Consider the following 15,586-nt stretch of genomic DNA (forward strand, 5'->3'; position numbering starts at 1 on the left):
AGCACGTATTCAACATGGTTTCTCTCTAGAGAGGTGATCCTAGGTCAAGGGGTATTTTTTTCTAAGAGATCTACTCACAGTATAGTCAATTTTAAGACCAATACTTACCGTATACTTTAACAAGGACTGTTGCTGATTTCTTGCCAGATTGATTTTCGGCTTCAATAGTGTATTTTCCAGCATCGTACCGGTTAACTTTGTCCACAATAAGTAAAGAGTAGCTGTCAGTGGTGTCAATAATTGCCCTGTTTGCAAGGTCAATGCCCTTCTTGCTCCATGTGATGACGGGAGGTGGTCTTCCAGATACAGACACCATCAGGCGCAATGAGGCCCCAGCTCTGATGGTCACAGTCTTCTTTAAGTCATCTGCAAGCTCTAGGTCTGGTATTTCTGGAAAGTAAATGTCAAAACTTAATTCACGAACAGGTGTGGTGAGAAAATAATTCACCTAAAAGCTTATATTATAAATACCTAGTCTTTCCACGGGCTCAATTTCAGCAGTTGACTCACTGTATTCACTCATACCCTTCGCATTCACAGCAGCAACCCTGAAGGAGTATTTCTGGCCCATTTTAAGGTCTGGCACAGTGAATTCAGTATTTCTTATTGTGGCATTGGTATGCACTCGGTACCAGTGATCAGTATCCTTCTCTTGCATTTCAAGAACATATCCCATGATGTCAATGCCACCATCATACATGGGCTTGGTCCATGCCAAACTAATGCTGGACTTGGTGGTATCCACAATTCTTGGAGCAGAAGGTGGTCCAGGGGTATCTGTGGAATTTAAAAAGGGGGATTCAGACATTATACAAATAAGGAAGCTTTGAGGTTTATATTTTTGGTTTTTAAGACTCACAAAGACATTGTTCTTCTTGCCCCCCCCCCCCCCAGTATTTCAAAAGGTCTTTTAGTAAGGTTTGGGGGGGGGAAAAAAACCCTGTGATTTATTCAACTCAATATTTTAAAAGGTCTTTTTATAGTGTAGTAAAGGATTAAAATTTAAAAAAAGGATTCATTGAAGATGTATCCTTATGGGCCATAAGAAATACAAGTTACCCTATGATCGCTGCATCTTAACCCACAAGTATGTAGTCACCTTCCCTTTCTTATTCTCCCTCCCCCAGAAAAGTAAGGCATTTTTGTTCTTTGTCCACACTCACCAAGATAATCTGCGTAACTGGGCTCCTCTGATATTATAGGACAGTGCTGTATGCTATATCATTATCAACATCATTATTATTTTATTTTAAAAATTACATTTCTTTAGAAAGATAGATGGTTTTTTCCTGCTACTTTGGCTAGCTATGTTGGATTCTTCTAGCCCAGCTCATTGCTTAAAATACCTGTTCTCAGGGACTTTTCCTTAGTTGCTCGGCTTTCACAGGGTTAATATCACTTGTCACCTCTATGTTTCTAATGAGTACAGGAAGTGGTTTCTTCTTCTTCCCCTATTCAGTCACAATGGTATATTCTTTTTAGTCATTGGGCTCAAACTCTGTACAAGGATTTGCCACTTATTTTTGAAGCTCTTGGGACAATAATTTTGTTAGGCACTTATTAGAATACTAACCTTTATGCTCTTCTTAAAAGAGACATTTTTTTCTTTTTAGTAATTATTATCACTACACCACAATATTTATAAAATCTCTTTCATATTGGTAGGAAAATAATTTTTTCACAGACTGGAAAATACTGTGATAATTTTTAGCAATGTAACTGCTAACTTATCAACAGAAGTATGGTTGAAATGTTCTGGCTTAGCTGTATTTAAGATCCCTCTAATAAGCATATGCTTTTCTAGATCATTCATAAATTCCAGAGGTTCTTGGAAATGGTATATTGGAAAATTATTTGTAACATGGTTTTGATGATTTATGTGTGATTCTTGGAACTCACATGATGGTTCTCGGCATGAGATAAAGTTGGAAGCTTCGCTGGGTTCACTGTTACCAGCAGCATTCACCGCGGTGACCCGGAACTGGTAATCACAACCTTCCATGAGGCCAGTCACCTTCAGCCTGGTATCATATACCACATAGTCTTTGTTGACACGTGTCCAGCGCAAACTCTTTTTCTCACGTTTGTCTACTAGGTAGTTGTTGATCTCATTACCACCATCAGATTCAGGTTTTGTCCATTGAATGATGATATGCTCTTTGCCGGCCCCAACTTCTTCAGGTATGCCCGGTTGTGTTGGAATAGCTGTTTATATTTTTATGAAAATGAGGATGGTCAGAATTACACAAAATCACTATTGATAGGAATGTCCCCTTCTCCCCCGATCCCATTATATTTAACTACCAAGTTGTTTCAAAGTGTTCATACTCACTGAATGAGTTTCTGGCTACAATTGGCTCTGATTCAACAGGCACACCAGGGCCATATTTGTTCACTGCCCGCACTCGGAATATGTATTCATTGTTCTTAATGAGTCTGGTAACTACATAGGACAGGGTTGGGCATTCGCCTTCGACGATCACCCAGTTGAGCCTGCTAGTCTCTCGTCTTTCCACGATGTAGTGAGTTATTTCTGCCCCTCCATCTTCCTGAGGAAGGCTCCAGGCTAAAGTGCACTTTTCCTCTGTTACTCTGCTGATGGTGAGCTTTCCACATGGGCCAGGGGAATCTGAAACAGGTGTCAATGGCAAGTAATGATTCAGATCTTTTTTTTTCTCCACACTTGAAAATTCTATAAAAAATAAAAGAACATTTGACATGCTTACCAAGAACTTTGACCACGACAGACACGGCCTTGGTCCCACTGGCATTCTTCACTGTTAACGTGTATTTTCCACTGTCACTTCTGTCACAGAACTTGATCACAGCAGTTGCCCGTTTGCCTGTATACTGCAAAGAGACTTTTTCACAGAGATCTAGTTCCTTGTCCCCTTTGGTCCAGATAATTTTGGGTTCAGGTTTGCCACCAACTGCAGCGTCAAGGACAAGATCCGAGCCTGCTCTGATGGTGACCACATCACCCTGTAATCTGGCATCCAGTTCAGCTTTGGGTGGAGCTGTCATAGGCAAAATGGATATGAATAAATATATGACAGTTTATTTTCACAAAATGGTGATCATTTAAAAGGAGTACATTGATGATTATTATTTATTGATTTATTTTACCATATTCATCTCTGCAAGTGACAGGGCCTGTAGATTCTGATCCTTTGCTAATTACTCCTGCGGCATTCTTAGCCAACACACGGAATTCGTAAGTGTCTCCTTCACTGAGAGCAGTCACGGTGAAGAAATTGTCAGATACAATGGTATAGTTGCACTTTAGCCAGCGACCGTCTCCAACCTCACTGACCGGCTTACGCTCTACGATGTAGCCCACAACCTTGCTGCCACCGTCATACACTGGGGCAGACCAAATCAGTGACACTGTTGATCTTGTGACATCTGTTACCTCTGGTCTTCCTGGTGCATCTGGAAGGGATGCAAAAGTCAAGTTAAAAAAATACAACTCTGAATTCTAGTGTCAATAATGATGATGGTGATGATGGTAATAAACAAATATACCCATTCAGTTTTAATACATACCAACTGGGTTTTGAGCCATCATAGGTCTTGAAGCTTCACTGGCTTTGCTAACACCTGCAGCATTGAGTGCGTATGTTCTGAACTGGTATTCTAGTCCTTCTACCAGGCCACTCACTTTGTAGTTGCACTCTAAGCATGGCACTTTGTTTTCTTTCACCCAAAGAATGGTGTTACGTTCTTTCTTCTCAACCCAGTAGCCAGTGATTTTACTGCCACCATCATGGTAAGGTTCTTCCCAACGAATAGACATGGCATTGGCAGACACATGGTAAACTTCAGGTCTGGTAGGAGCACTTGGAGGGACTAAATATAAACAAAGGTATCAAATATGAATACAATTTTATAAAATTCAGGGGAAATACTTAATAATGGAGTTTGAAATATTTTTATTTTTCTTACCGAATGGATGCTCAGCAATTATTGGTGCTGATTCTAGAGGCTTGCTGACACCAAATCTGTTCTCCGAACTGACACGGAAAGAATATTCCATGTATTTTGTGAGATGAGTGACTTTAATCTGAGTGCGCTTGACACTGGAATTGACAAGCTGCCAAGCTGTTGTGCCTGATTCACGCTTTTCAACTATGTAATTAGTAATGTCAGTACCTCCATCATCTTTAGGTTCAGCCCATGACAGGACACATGATTCAGCTGAGACAGATGAGACCTCAATGGGGCCAGTTACTGGACCTGGCCTTCCAATGACCACAACTGTGATGGTAAATGTTTTAACACCAGCTGTGTTTTCCAGGGTCAAGAAGTATCTTCCAGAGTCACCTCTCATGCTATCCTTTACAGACAGGGTGGTTCTGTCTTTTGTTGTTGTGATACTCACTCGATCTGTCTCCTTAAGTCTCATTTCTTCAAGCTTCCATGTTACTTTGGGAGCAGGACGACCAGTGATTGGGACATCAATGGTAAATGTGCTTCCTGCTTTGCAAGTTATGAGCTGATTAGTAATTCCAGTGAGATCAGCAGTGGGCTCAATTTGAGGCTCCTTGATGATGACAGAGGAGAAGGCTTCCCTGGGTTCACTGTAGCCAGCATCATTCTTGGCCTTCACACGGAATTCATATTCAGTGTTCTCAACCAGGCACTCAACTGTGAAAGTCAGCTGTTTGGTGCGACCAGCCTCAACCCAGAAGTCAGATCCCTTTTGTCTCATTTCGAGAAGGTAGCCAGTGATCCGGCTGCCTCCATCATGGTCAGGTTTAAGCCAAGCTAAGACTGCAGAGAATTTGCTTGTGTCAATGATATCAAGTCTCTTAGGGGGAGCAGGCTGTTCTGTGGCTACGATTGGTTCTGGCATTTCATAGGGTTCACCCACACCATACTCATTTTCTGCAGAAACACGGAAATAGTATGGAACGCCTTCTGCCAGGTCACTGACCTTGAGGATCTGACGAGTGCATTTTTCATTGATAGCCTGCCAGCTACGACGACTTGCTTCTCGTTTTTCTACCACATAATGATGGATTCGGGCACCACCATCAAGGATAGGAGCATCCCACATCAGTGTAACAGTTCCGCGGGTCACATCCTTGAAAGTGATTGGGCCAGGTGGGCCTGGAGTGTCTAGCACCTTTACAGTGAATGTGATTGATTTACTACCACTGTTGTTTTCTACGGTAAGGGTGTATTTCCCTGCATCATTTCTGTTGCAGTTTTCCACAGTGAGGGTGCTGAAAGAGTCTGTTGTGTGGATATCAGCCCGAATGCTAAGGTTGGAGTCAGGTTTGGTCCACACAGCTGTAGGAGTAGGTCTACCCTGGTAGGCAATGAAGAGGCGAATACTGGCCCCAGCTCTAACAATATGGGTCTGCTTGAAGTTTGCATCGATATCTAACTCAGGAGCTGCTAATCGGTCAACTGCTTTAATTGTGCCAGTCACTTCACTGCTCTCTCCTTTTCCAGCACCATTGATAGCACTAACCCGGAATTTGTATTCTTCACCTGCTTGTAGATCAGTGACTGTATACCTTGTTTTCACACATGCCTCTGCATTTACCTTGTGCCAGTCTCCTAAGTCAGCTTTGCACATTTCAATAATATATCCAATTATTTCCATGCCGCCATCAAACACTGGCTTAGACCATTCTAAGCTCACAGTTGTCTTGGATGTGTCTGTCACTTTGACCACAGTGGGAGCACTTGGTGGGCTGACTGGCTCTCTACATTTGATTAGTCTTGAGATACCACTTGCAGGTCCTACTCCTGCAGCATTTTCAGCCATGACATGGAATTCATACTCATTACCCTCTATCAGACCAGTGACTTTGAATCTTGTCTCAGAGATTGGTCTCTTGCTGATCACTTTTACCCATCGTGTGCTTTTCTTTTCTCTCCTTTCAAGGATATATTGTTGAATTTCATTGCCACCATCTGATTCTGGCCTTGCCCATGTCAGGGTAATGCTATTGCCTGTTACATTACTAGGTTCTGGAGTGCCAGGGGCATCGGGAACAGCTGTAAAATGAAGACAAGTTAGACATGTTGGTTGGAAGTTAATCTTACAACATAGTACCACTTGGTAAATACAGATACTTACTGTATTGTATTTGAGCAACCACTGGGTCAGAATCAAGTGGCCTCCCAACACCAAACTTGTTAACTGCAGAAACACGGAATTGGTATTCATTGCCAGTTATTAGTTTAGTGGCAGTATAGCTGTGGGCTTGACAATTATCCTCAATTAGTGCCCAAGCAAGTCTGCTGGTTTCCCGTTTTTCAATGATGTAGTGAGTGACGGGAGCACAGCCATCGTTGAGAGGAGCATCCCACCACAGGGTCATCTTCTCGCCAGTAATATTGGTGAATCTTATTGGCCCAACTACTTTTCCTGGTGTATCTATAAGAAAAAGTTTCCAGAGTTAGTTTATTTTTCCTTGCCCCTTAAAAATGTAGTCAGGCATGTCTCTAACCCAAGTCCTGTAAATTGTAAGATTAAGAAGTTATTTCAGAAGTACCTTGTACTTTCACTGTAATTTCTGCTTTTGAGGAGCCAGATGCACTTTTGGCTTCCACACTATATACACCACGATGGTCTCGGGTAGCATCTCTAACGAAAAGGCTGGTGGATCCTAGGACATCAGTTATTTCCATATTCATCTTCTTTTCAATTTCTACTCCATCTTTAAACCAAGTTACTCGAGGTACCGGCCGTCCCTGCACCAAAGCTTTAATCCTAAGGCTCTCTCCAGACTTAATAACGAGACCATCAAAGTACTCAGGGGCAAACTCTACAGTTGGTGGAACTATAAAAGAAATAGAAATACTATGAGTTAGTTTGGCTAAATAAAAACATAAGCATGTTTTACGTTAGCACCATATCCTAAAGCTTGGAAGGGTAATGTTTATCCTGTGTTACCAAAGGCTATTGTGAAAGCAGGATTGATAATTGAGAATTTAGATTATGGGGCTGAACATCTGCATGCTATCAGGTTATCCCCTTTTTATGTCTGTCATGTTATTAATCTTGCATTGCCATTTGTAAGAAGAAAACATTTATAGATCATTTACTTCCTAAAGCTGTTGTATATTCAAACAAGTTCCTGTAAGAGGTCATCAGCTGCACTCAAGCAAGCTGATGACTGTACCATTGGGTGTATGTTGTATTTTACTAACTTCAGTAAAGCTGGACAGTTATTCTTGAGAGTGTTTTTCTTTATTATAAATGACTGGAATTACAAAACTAAAAACCTCATTCCCATTTGCATGCTATTTATATGGGAACAGAGTGAGACAATAGCCATGGTAAAAAGAATTGATGCCAGTTAGCTTTTTTTTTTCTTCTTTTTATCTGAAAGGTAGAAAATCTAATTCATCCACATAACAACCCTGGGTAATCTGTTAGAAATGATGTTCCTGCTCCCCTTTTACAGACCAGGGGCCTAAAGGATCTTTAAAAAAATGTAAATGCTTTTAGGCATATTTGGAGATCAGTTGTAAATGCTTACCGTTTTCGTCTCTTGTCATGATAACGCCAGAAGACTGCGAGGGCGGACTTACAGTACCAACGGCATTTCTTGCAATTATTCTGAACTCATATCGATCCCCAGGACTAAGTCCCGTGACTGTGTACTGACATTCACTGACATCAGTAAAGTTGCATCTGATCCAGCGATCACTCCCTTGCCGTTTCTCAATGCTATAGGCCACAATCTTACTGCCTCCATCACGCAATGGTGGGTTCCATTTAAGTGTGATGGTTTCCCGGGTGACGTCAATGTAGTCAGGAGTGCCAGGTGGGTCTAAAAAATTATATGGAAATTAACAGTATCATTTCTGTAATCCATTTCTGTCATCAGCTCATTCACAGTGGAAGGAAAAAATGAATAAATCCCCTGAGCTCATTTTAATTTCAATTTTTTTTTTGTAGCTAAGCTTTAAAAAGAACTTTAAATTACTTTATTAGACTGACTTAAAATCATCCCCTTTGCTTTACTTGACCAGCTCTCTAGTGGACGGAAGATAGGTGAGAAGGTGATATGTGGAAGAAAAGCTGTGTTTGATTTACTTGTCAGTAAGATATTCAGTTGCTGAATTAAATATATTTGAATAATACTCTGTTACTTACCTACTGGAGAAACAGCTAAAGTAAATTTGCTTGGGTCACTGGGCGAGCTTAGGCCAGCAGAATTTTCAGCATATACACGGAACTGGTAATCTAGGCCTTCCATTAGTCCAGTAGCTCTATATTCTCTTCCAGATATTGGTGATGTATTAATTCTTTGCCAGAGGATGCTATTTCTTTCTTTCTTTTCAACGTGGAATCCAGTAACTTCTGAACCACCATCGTAAACTGGAGCATCCCAAGTTAGTGACATGCCGTCAGAAGTCACGTTGTATACAACTGGCTTTCCTGGGGGGCCAGGAATCCTGAACTGGTGTTTTGCCACAATAATGTTTGAGACAAGTGGCTGGCTGACTCCGTATCTATTTTCCGCCCTAACCCTAAACTGGTATTCAGCATCTTTGACTAGATTAGGAACTTTGAAAGTTGTCCTGGCAACACTTGAACACACCATCTTCCAATTAGTTTGTGAAGCTTCCCGCTTCTCAATGCTGTAACAGGTAATTTCTCCTCCTCCATCATCTTCGGGCACGTCCCATGACATGATGACACTGTCAGCCTTGATTTCATCAAATCGAATGGGCCCTTTGGGCTTTGATGGTGGGCCAAGTGTGATGATTGTAATGGGATATGAGTTTCTACAAACTGCATTATCGAGAATAAGGGTGTATTTCCCTCCATTCTCTTTCTTGACATTCTTAATACTCAAAGTAATTTTGTTTTCGGTTTTACTGAAACGAACATACTCGCTTTCTTTCAATGGCAAACCATCTTTCAGCCAACTGATAGATGGTTTGGGTTTTCCTTTATAAGGTAATTCGAGGTGCACATTATGCCCAATTCTCACAGCGACTTTTGCCCCCGGGATATCTGACAGGTCAACTTCAGGTGTAATTACAAGTTCTTTCACTGTAATTGGCCCAATAGTGACAGCATCACTCAGCCCTTTCTCATTTTTGGCAGACACTCTGAATTCCAGGACTGACTGTTCCTTAAGTTGGCTCACTTCAATTTCACAGGTCTTACTTGTGCCAGCATGTGACCATGTTTGTTCACCTTTACCTTTCCTTTCCACAACGTATTCTGTGATGATGCTACCACCATCAAAGTCAGGCTTGGTCCAGCTCAGGGTAACAGAAGTCTTTGTTGAGTCTTTCACTGACAGATCACGGATAGGAGCCGGGACTTCAGCAGGCTTCACTGGCTCTGTAGTTTCACAGGGTTCCCCAATTCCAATTTCATTTTCTGCAAGAACTCTGAAGAAGAATGGAGTTTTCTCTGACAAATCTGTTATCTTAAAGGATGTACTGGTACATTTGTGTGACACTGAAGACCATGTTCTCTTGGTGCTATCTCTCTTTTCAATGACATAATTAATTATGGGAGATCCTCCATCAATGAGAGGAGGATCCCAGAACAAAGTGACTGTGCCTCGAGAAACATGTTTCACCTGTAGTTTCTGGCAGGCAGCTGGCGTATCAAGCACTTTAACACTCACAGTCGAAGACTTCGGTTGACCAACACCGTTTTCTATTGTGAGAATATATTTTCCTGTATCATTGCGAGTGACTTGAGGAATCATGAGTAACGAAGATGAATCGGTGTTTTGAATGTTGTATCTGGCATCACTGCCGAGATTCTTCTCATCTTTTCTCCATGTTACAGTAGGTGGAGGCCGGCCTTTAAAGGGAATCAACACTTGTACATCTTCACCAGCTTTAGCTATAACAGAGGTTCTGAGAGCCACATCTAGGTCGATCTCTGGTTCCTCTGCAGACATAAAATGGACATATATTTTAATTTTAAAGCAAGAAAATGAATGATTTCCTAGAAGCACTCTCATAAAAAAAAAAAAAAAAGCACAACCATACCAGTAGGAACATACCAAGTATATCTTTAGCTTGTACAGGTTCAGTCATTTCTATAGGTTCTCCTTGTCCAGCACAGTTTACAGCAGATACCTGGAAGTAGTAGTTGACTCCAGGTGTGAGGTTTGATACCACATATTCTGTAGTTCTGACCTCTCCCTTGGTAGAGACAACAGTCCATTCCTCTTCCTCTCCTTGTCTCATCGCGACAACATATCCAGTAACAGCACTGCCTCCGTCATAGACGGGTTTACTCCAGCCAAGAGTGATGGAGGATTTGGTTGAATCTGCTATTCTTATCTTAGCTGGTGGGCCTGGAGGGTCTGGAATGACCATTCAGAATACGTAATTACACGATCATGTACAATTTAGGGACATGAAGGAGACATAGGTGAAGATGCTGCATTTATGAGCACTTACCAATAGGATCAGCAGCTTTGTAGAAGTCGGACGGTTCAGAAAATGGACCCTGACCAGCAGCATTTACAGCGCAAACTCGGTATTGGTAGTCACTGTTTTCCGTTAGGCCCGTCACTTTCTCTCTGGTGTCACGGATAGTCTCCTTTAAGACTTTAAACCATCCCAGACTCTTCTTGTCTCTTTTCTCAAGGTAATAGCCACTTACTTCACTACCACCATCTGCAACTGGCCTGCTCCAGACAACAGTCATTGAATTCTTGGTAATCTTGGTCACCTCCGGTATGCCTGGAGGCCCAGGAGTAACTGTTTAGAAAAGAGAAGGAAAATGAGTTTGAAGGATCGACATCATTGATAAATTCTACCTTTCAATCTTCAAATCCTATGTAAGAATATTAGTTTCACTGACTATTCTTTCCCTTGTGACAGATGACAGTGAGGGGAGATGTGAGACAAAAGAAAACATTCTAAGAAAATCATTTTAAGAAAACATACAAGCTAGCAGAATAGTTCATTTGAAAAATTTCAAGCATTTGATTTCAGTTTCCTAATGAAGTCATGTCTCACCAAAGGCATTCTTTGCTACCACTGGATCAGATTCCAGTGGATCACCAATTCCATATTTGTTCACGGCTCGAACCCGGAAGACGTATTCATTTCCTTTGATAATTTTGGTGGTGGTTATGATGCACTCTTCCAAATTTTCAGACACCATAGACCATACTACGCGGCTTGTCTCACGTTTTTCCACGATGTAGTGAGTGATTTTTGCACCACCATCATCTGCTGGGGGGCGCCAGAGAAGGGTTATTTTCTCAGCAGTGACCGTCTTAAATTCAATGGGACCACCTGGAGGTCCTGGTTTGTCTGTGAACGAAAGAATAAAACAATATGTCAGTACTTTTTAAGAGGCTACTAATTTAAAATGGCTAAGTTTTAGGCAAACAAAATATGACAGCCTATAATCAGCACCTACCAAGGATCTGTAGTCTGATGGTGGCTGAGGCTGAGCCCATGGCGTTCCTTAGTTTTAGTTCATAGCTTCCACTATTCAGGCGACTTGCATCTTTGATGAGTATAGATGCAAGGTCGGTGGTATTTTCGACACACACCAGTGCGTTGGTTTGTAGCTCTTTATCATCTTTGTACCACTCAATTGTAGGCGCAGGTTTGCCAGAAATGCCAGCTCTGAGCTTCACAGCTGTACCTGCTCTGTATTTGACAACTTCTGTATATTCTAGAGGCAACTCAATTACGGGTCCACCTGTAGGACAAACAGATGAGAAATATTTAGAAGACCACAAGGATGGGAAAAATAATTGCAACTTCAAAGTAAGGTCACTGGCTTTTATTAATATATATGTATATAGTAGTTCTAATTTTATTTACTCACTATTTTAAACTTTAAATTTTACAAGCCACGCTTCTATCCCAGATGGGGAAGAAAGGTTGTGAGGAAGCTCTGTCCTCCAGTGACATTGCAGTAACCACACAGGGACTGCAATGCCTTTGAAATGTATTTTAAAGTCTATCAGGTGTTTAATTCCAGGCACAAAATGGGATATGGTAGTGAGACCATCCCGAAGAAGCTGCATTATACATTTTCTCTCATTCTAGGTTCTCCTTTCTTTTCCTCTGACTACCTCCTGTTCTTGTTATTTTCCCTTCCCAGTTCACTGACATCCAACCGTAGACCGTTCATGTCTGACTCTTGAAGTCTGAATTCTTTACTCACAGGGCTCTGTATTTCACTGGACAGATTTTCTGCCAGGCTGCTTAGAACTTTTGAGATACAGAACTAAATTTGACTTGCTTCACAGTTTTACAACAGTGTCCACAAAGCCTGATTCATAAAGAGCAGCCCTGGGATTCTGAGCATGAGGACAGGAGTGGATACTTTTGCCCAGTTATCAGAGAGACTCCTTCAACACAGGGAACTTTTAGAGGAAGTGTCATCGGGTACCTGACCCTCATGAAATTTTAATTTTGAAACCATTGTTGAGTTGAATGTGTTCCTGATTTTCCAGAATGGCCAAGTATGTGTGTTTTGGGATGACAACAACGTAGAGAAAGTTCTAGAGTCTTTTTGAATTCCCACCCTACACTAATGATCTGCTCCATGTTAGGGAAGTTACATAAGCACTCTAAACCTCAGTTTCTGTTCTATAAAATGGGCTAATGTTAGGGTTGTTAGAATTAAGGGAGAGAATTCATGAAAAATACCCAGTAAATGTTAGCTACTGCTAACACTATCATCATTAATGCCTCTGTTTGGTCTTTTACTTATTTAAGAGGAATATTCTCTGGGCATTCAACCATGGTTTTTTTTTTTTTTTTTTAAAGATTTTATTTATTTATTCATGAGAGAGAGAGAGAGAGAGGCAGAGGGAGAAGCAGGCTCCCAAGGAGCAGGGAGCCCGATGCGGGACTCGATTCCAGGACCCTGAGATCATGACCTGAGCCGAAGGCAGACGCTTAACCATCTGAGCCACCCAGGCGCCCAACCATGGTTTTAATTATTGACTCTGATAGTTTAAAATAGAAAAGGGAAAGCACCAACTCATACAATCAAAGAATTCTAAAAGGTTGAATTTGGAAGGGACTTTAGATATCCTGTAGTCCAAATCTCACATTTTACAGTTAAGAGACCAGGAGAGATTAAGGAATCCTCCTGAGACTCCCAGCCGGTTCACATACTTTCTTCTAAATATCTAATTAAAGTGCATAGTAAAAGATATTCTATAGATTAGGACCAGAAAAAGTATGCAAAAATATTGGGTTAAATTGCTGTTGGGATTCAAAGTTCTAAAAACGCTTACCATAAGAATCAATGCATGTAATGGGCCCTACAACCTCAGATGGATTGCTGACTGAACCAACGGCATTCCTAGCAAAGACACGGAATTCATACTGGGAATTCTGAGTTAAGCCAGAGACGACGAATTGAGTCTCGATAACATTGGTGAAGCTGGCCTTGGTCCATCTGCCATCCGGAAGGTCTCGTCTCTCAACAATGTAGCCTGTAATCCTGCTTCCTCCATCGAAAGCTGGTTGTTGCCATGAAAGGCTGACAGAGTTCTTTGAAATATCAGTGATACGGACATTTCTTGGAGGCTCTGCGGTAATAAGAGAAAGCAGGTCAGTGGAACTTGTGTCAACATTATTTTGTTTTGCAGAAATAAGATTTTGCATTTTTAAGTAGTCTGAATCCTCCTCCTCATGAAAAATACATACCACAGGCATCAATGGCTAGGACTGGTTCAGAAGGATGGCTGGGTTTTCCAACACCAGCAGCATTTTCTGCATATACCCTGAATTCATAAATAAGGCCAGCACTGATTGTTGTGACTTTGAAGTGAGTTGTGCGGATGACCAATTTGTTGACTTTTTGCCATAAAATACTGTTTCTGTCTTTCATTTCCAGGTGATAGCCTATAACTGGACTGCCTCCATTGGACACTGGTTCATGCCAGCCCACGGTGATGCTTTCTCGAGTAACGTTAGTGACCCATGGTGTAGATGGTGGTCCAGGTGTTGCTACAAAAGAGAGAAATCCCTTAGGTTAATACAGACACTTAAAACATTTATGTAAATGAGAACCTGGGATCTTTAAAAAGTTTGCAACTTACTGTATGGTAGTTTGACAACCACACATGCTGAATCTATGTGATCACTGATGCCGAAGCGGTTTTCTGCCTTGATGCGGAATTGGTATTCTTCGCCTGTGGTCAGCTTCATGATTTTAATCGTGGTTCTTGCAACTGTTGTAGACACTTCAGTCCATACTGCAGTACTTGTCTCTCTCTTGAGTACAATGTAATTAGTAACTTGACTTCCGCCATCATACTTCGGTGGCTCCCATTTGAGAGTCACGCTTTCTTCTGTTATATCACTAATCACAACAGGGCCAGTTGGGGGACCAGGCCTATCCAGTACAATGATGTTAATGAAAGCTTTGGTTGTTCCACTGGAGTTGGCAGCAGTGATCTCATATCTTCCAGCATCAGTGGTAATGCTTTCTTTGAGATTGATGGTCAGGTTCTCAGCAGTAACTTCAGTATTAAATCTCATGGTTGCCTTTAGGGGGACACCATCTCTTGATAAGGTCACTTTGGGCAGTGGTTTTCCAGAAATTGGAATGTCAACTTTAAGGTTTGAACCAGCTCTCACATATACAGTATGACTTGGGAAATTCTTCATATCAATTTCAGGTGGTTCTGAAAAATAAGAGCATGGTAGATGAAGGTGAAAAAGAGTCTCTAAAAATTACATCAGTACAAACCATCTCAAATTTTGCTTCTACATAAAATTTGACATACCTAGTTGTTCCTTAATAAGAACAGGAAGCAGAAGCTCTCTTGGGTCACTCAGACCAGCTTGATTTTCAGCAAACACCCGGAAAAAGTATTCAGAATTCTCCCTCAGACCAGAAACAATGTGATGGGTTGACTTTACCACCGCACATCTAACCCAATTTTTCTGTCCCTTTTCTAGTGCTTCAATGACATAGTGTACAATTCTGCTTCCACCATCGTGTTCTGGCTTCAACCAGGTCAGGGAAACACTATCTCTGGATACACCTGTTACTCCAAGTTTTTCAGGTGGGCTTGGTTTTTCTAAGAAAGTAAAACATCAGAAGAAAGGGATTATTACATTTTTTCCCCTCTGTGTTCTTTCTGCATTGTCAAAGAAAACTTTTAAATGAAGGCCACATACTTCCTTTGATTTGAGTCCTACTTTTTATATAACTAGTTTGGCTTCTGAGCTAAGTGAAGCTTCCCCAAGCTTTGTCATTACATGTCATAGTATGTCATAGCATCCAAATTCAAATTAAGTGTCAAGTGACTAGATTAAATGGTAAAATTTATCCCAAATTTATCATGGGTATAAAAGTGAAGAATAAGATGAACAATCTAATAAGAAACTTAATCATACAATTTCTGCACACACACACTATATATATGTGCAGTCAAATTCAGTTATATTTAAGTTCAACATATATGATCTAATTCCAGCTATGTAAATTTCCGCATTTTTTTAATCAACAAAGAACTTTCTCTATTAGAGATCTCATGTTGTGCTATAGTATGAATTATTTGAGGTGTGAACCAAAAGTCTTTAAAATTAAGTGAGACTAATTAGAGTGATTCATAGTATTCTAGGAAAATTAATATGGATATAT

General features: G+C 41.0%; 1 protein-coding gene across 1 annotated transcript in view; it reads right to left on the minus strand.

Annotated features, from left to right (window-relative positions):
- TTN (titin) overlaps positions 1-15,586 on the minus strand; it is a 274,297-nt gene that overhangs the window by 17,559 nt on the left and 241,152 nt on the right. The window contains 20 exon segments of the mRNA XM_078071037.1: positions 109-390; positions 472-777; positions 1,900-2,205; positions 2,333-2,629; positions 2,727-3,017; positions 3,127-3,432; positions 3,547-3,849; positions 3,946-6,012; positions 6,095-6,394; positions 6,513-6,800; positions 7,503-7,796; positions 8,123-9,889; positions 10,005-10,310; positions 10,408-10,710; positions 10,972-11,271; positions 11,381-11,668; positions 13,224-13,520; positions 13,639-13,941; positions 14,034-14,621; positions 14,724-15,020. Coding sequence (XP_077927163.1) covers positions 109-390; positions 472-777; positions 1,900-2,205; positions 2,333-2,629; positions 2,727-3,017; positions 3,127-3,432; positions 3,547-3,849; positions 3,946-6,012; positions 6,095-6,394; positions 6,513-6,800; positions 7,503-7,796; positions 8,123-9,889; positions 10,005-10,310; positions 10,408-10,710; positions 10,972-11,271; positions 11,381-11,668; positions 13,224-13,520; positions 13,639-13,941; positions 14,034-14,621; positions 14,724-15,020 — 9,489 coding nt within the window.

This window comes from Halichoerus grypus, chromosome 4 (genome assembly GCF_964656455.1).
Source record: "Halichoerus grypus chromosome 4, mHalGry1.hap1.1, whole genome shotgun sequence".
NCBI classification, from domain to species: domain Eukaryota; kingdom Metazoa; phylum Chordata; class Mammalia; order Carnivora; family Phocidae; genus Halichoerus; species Halichoerus grypus.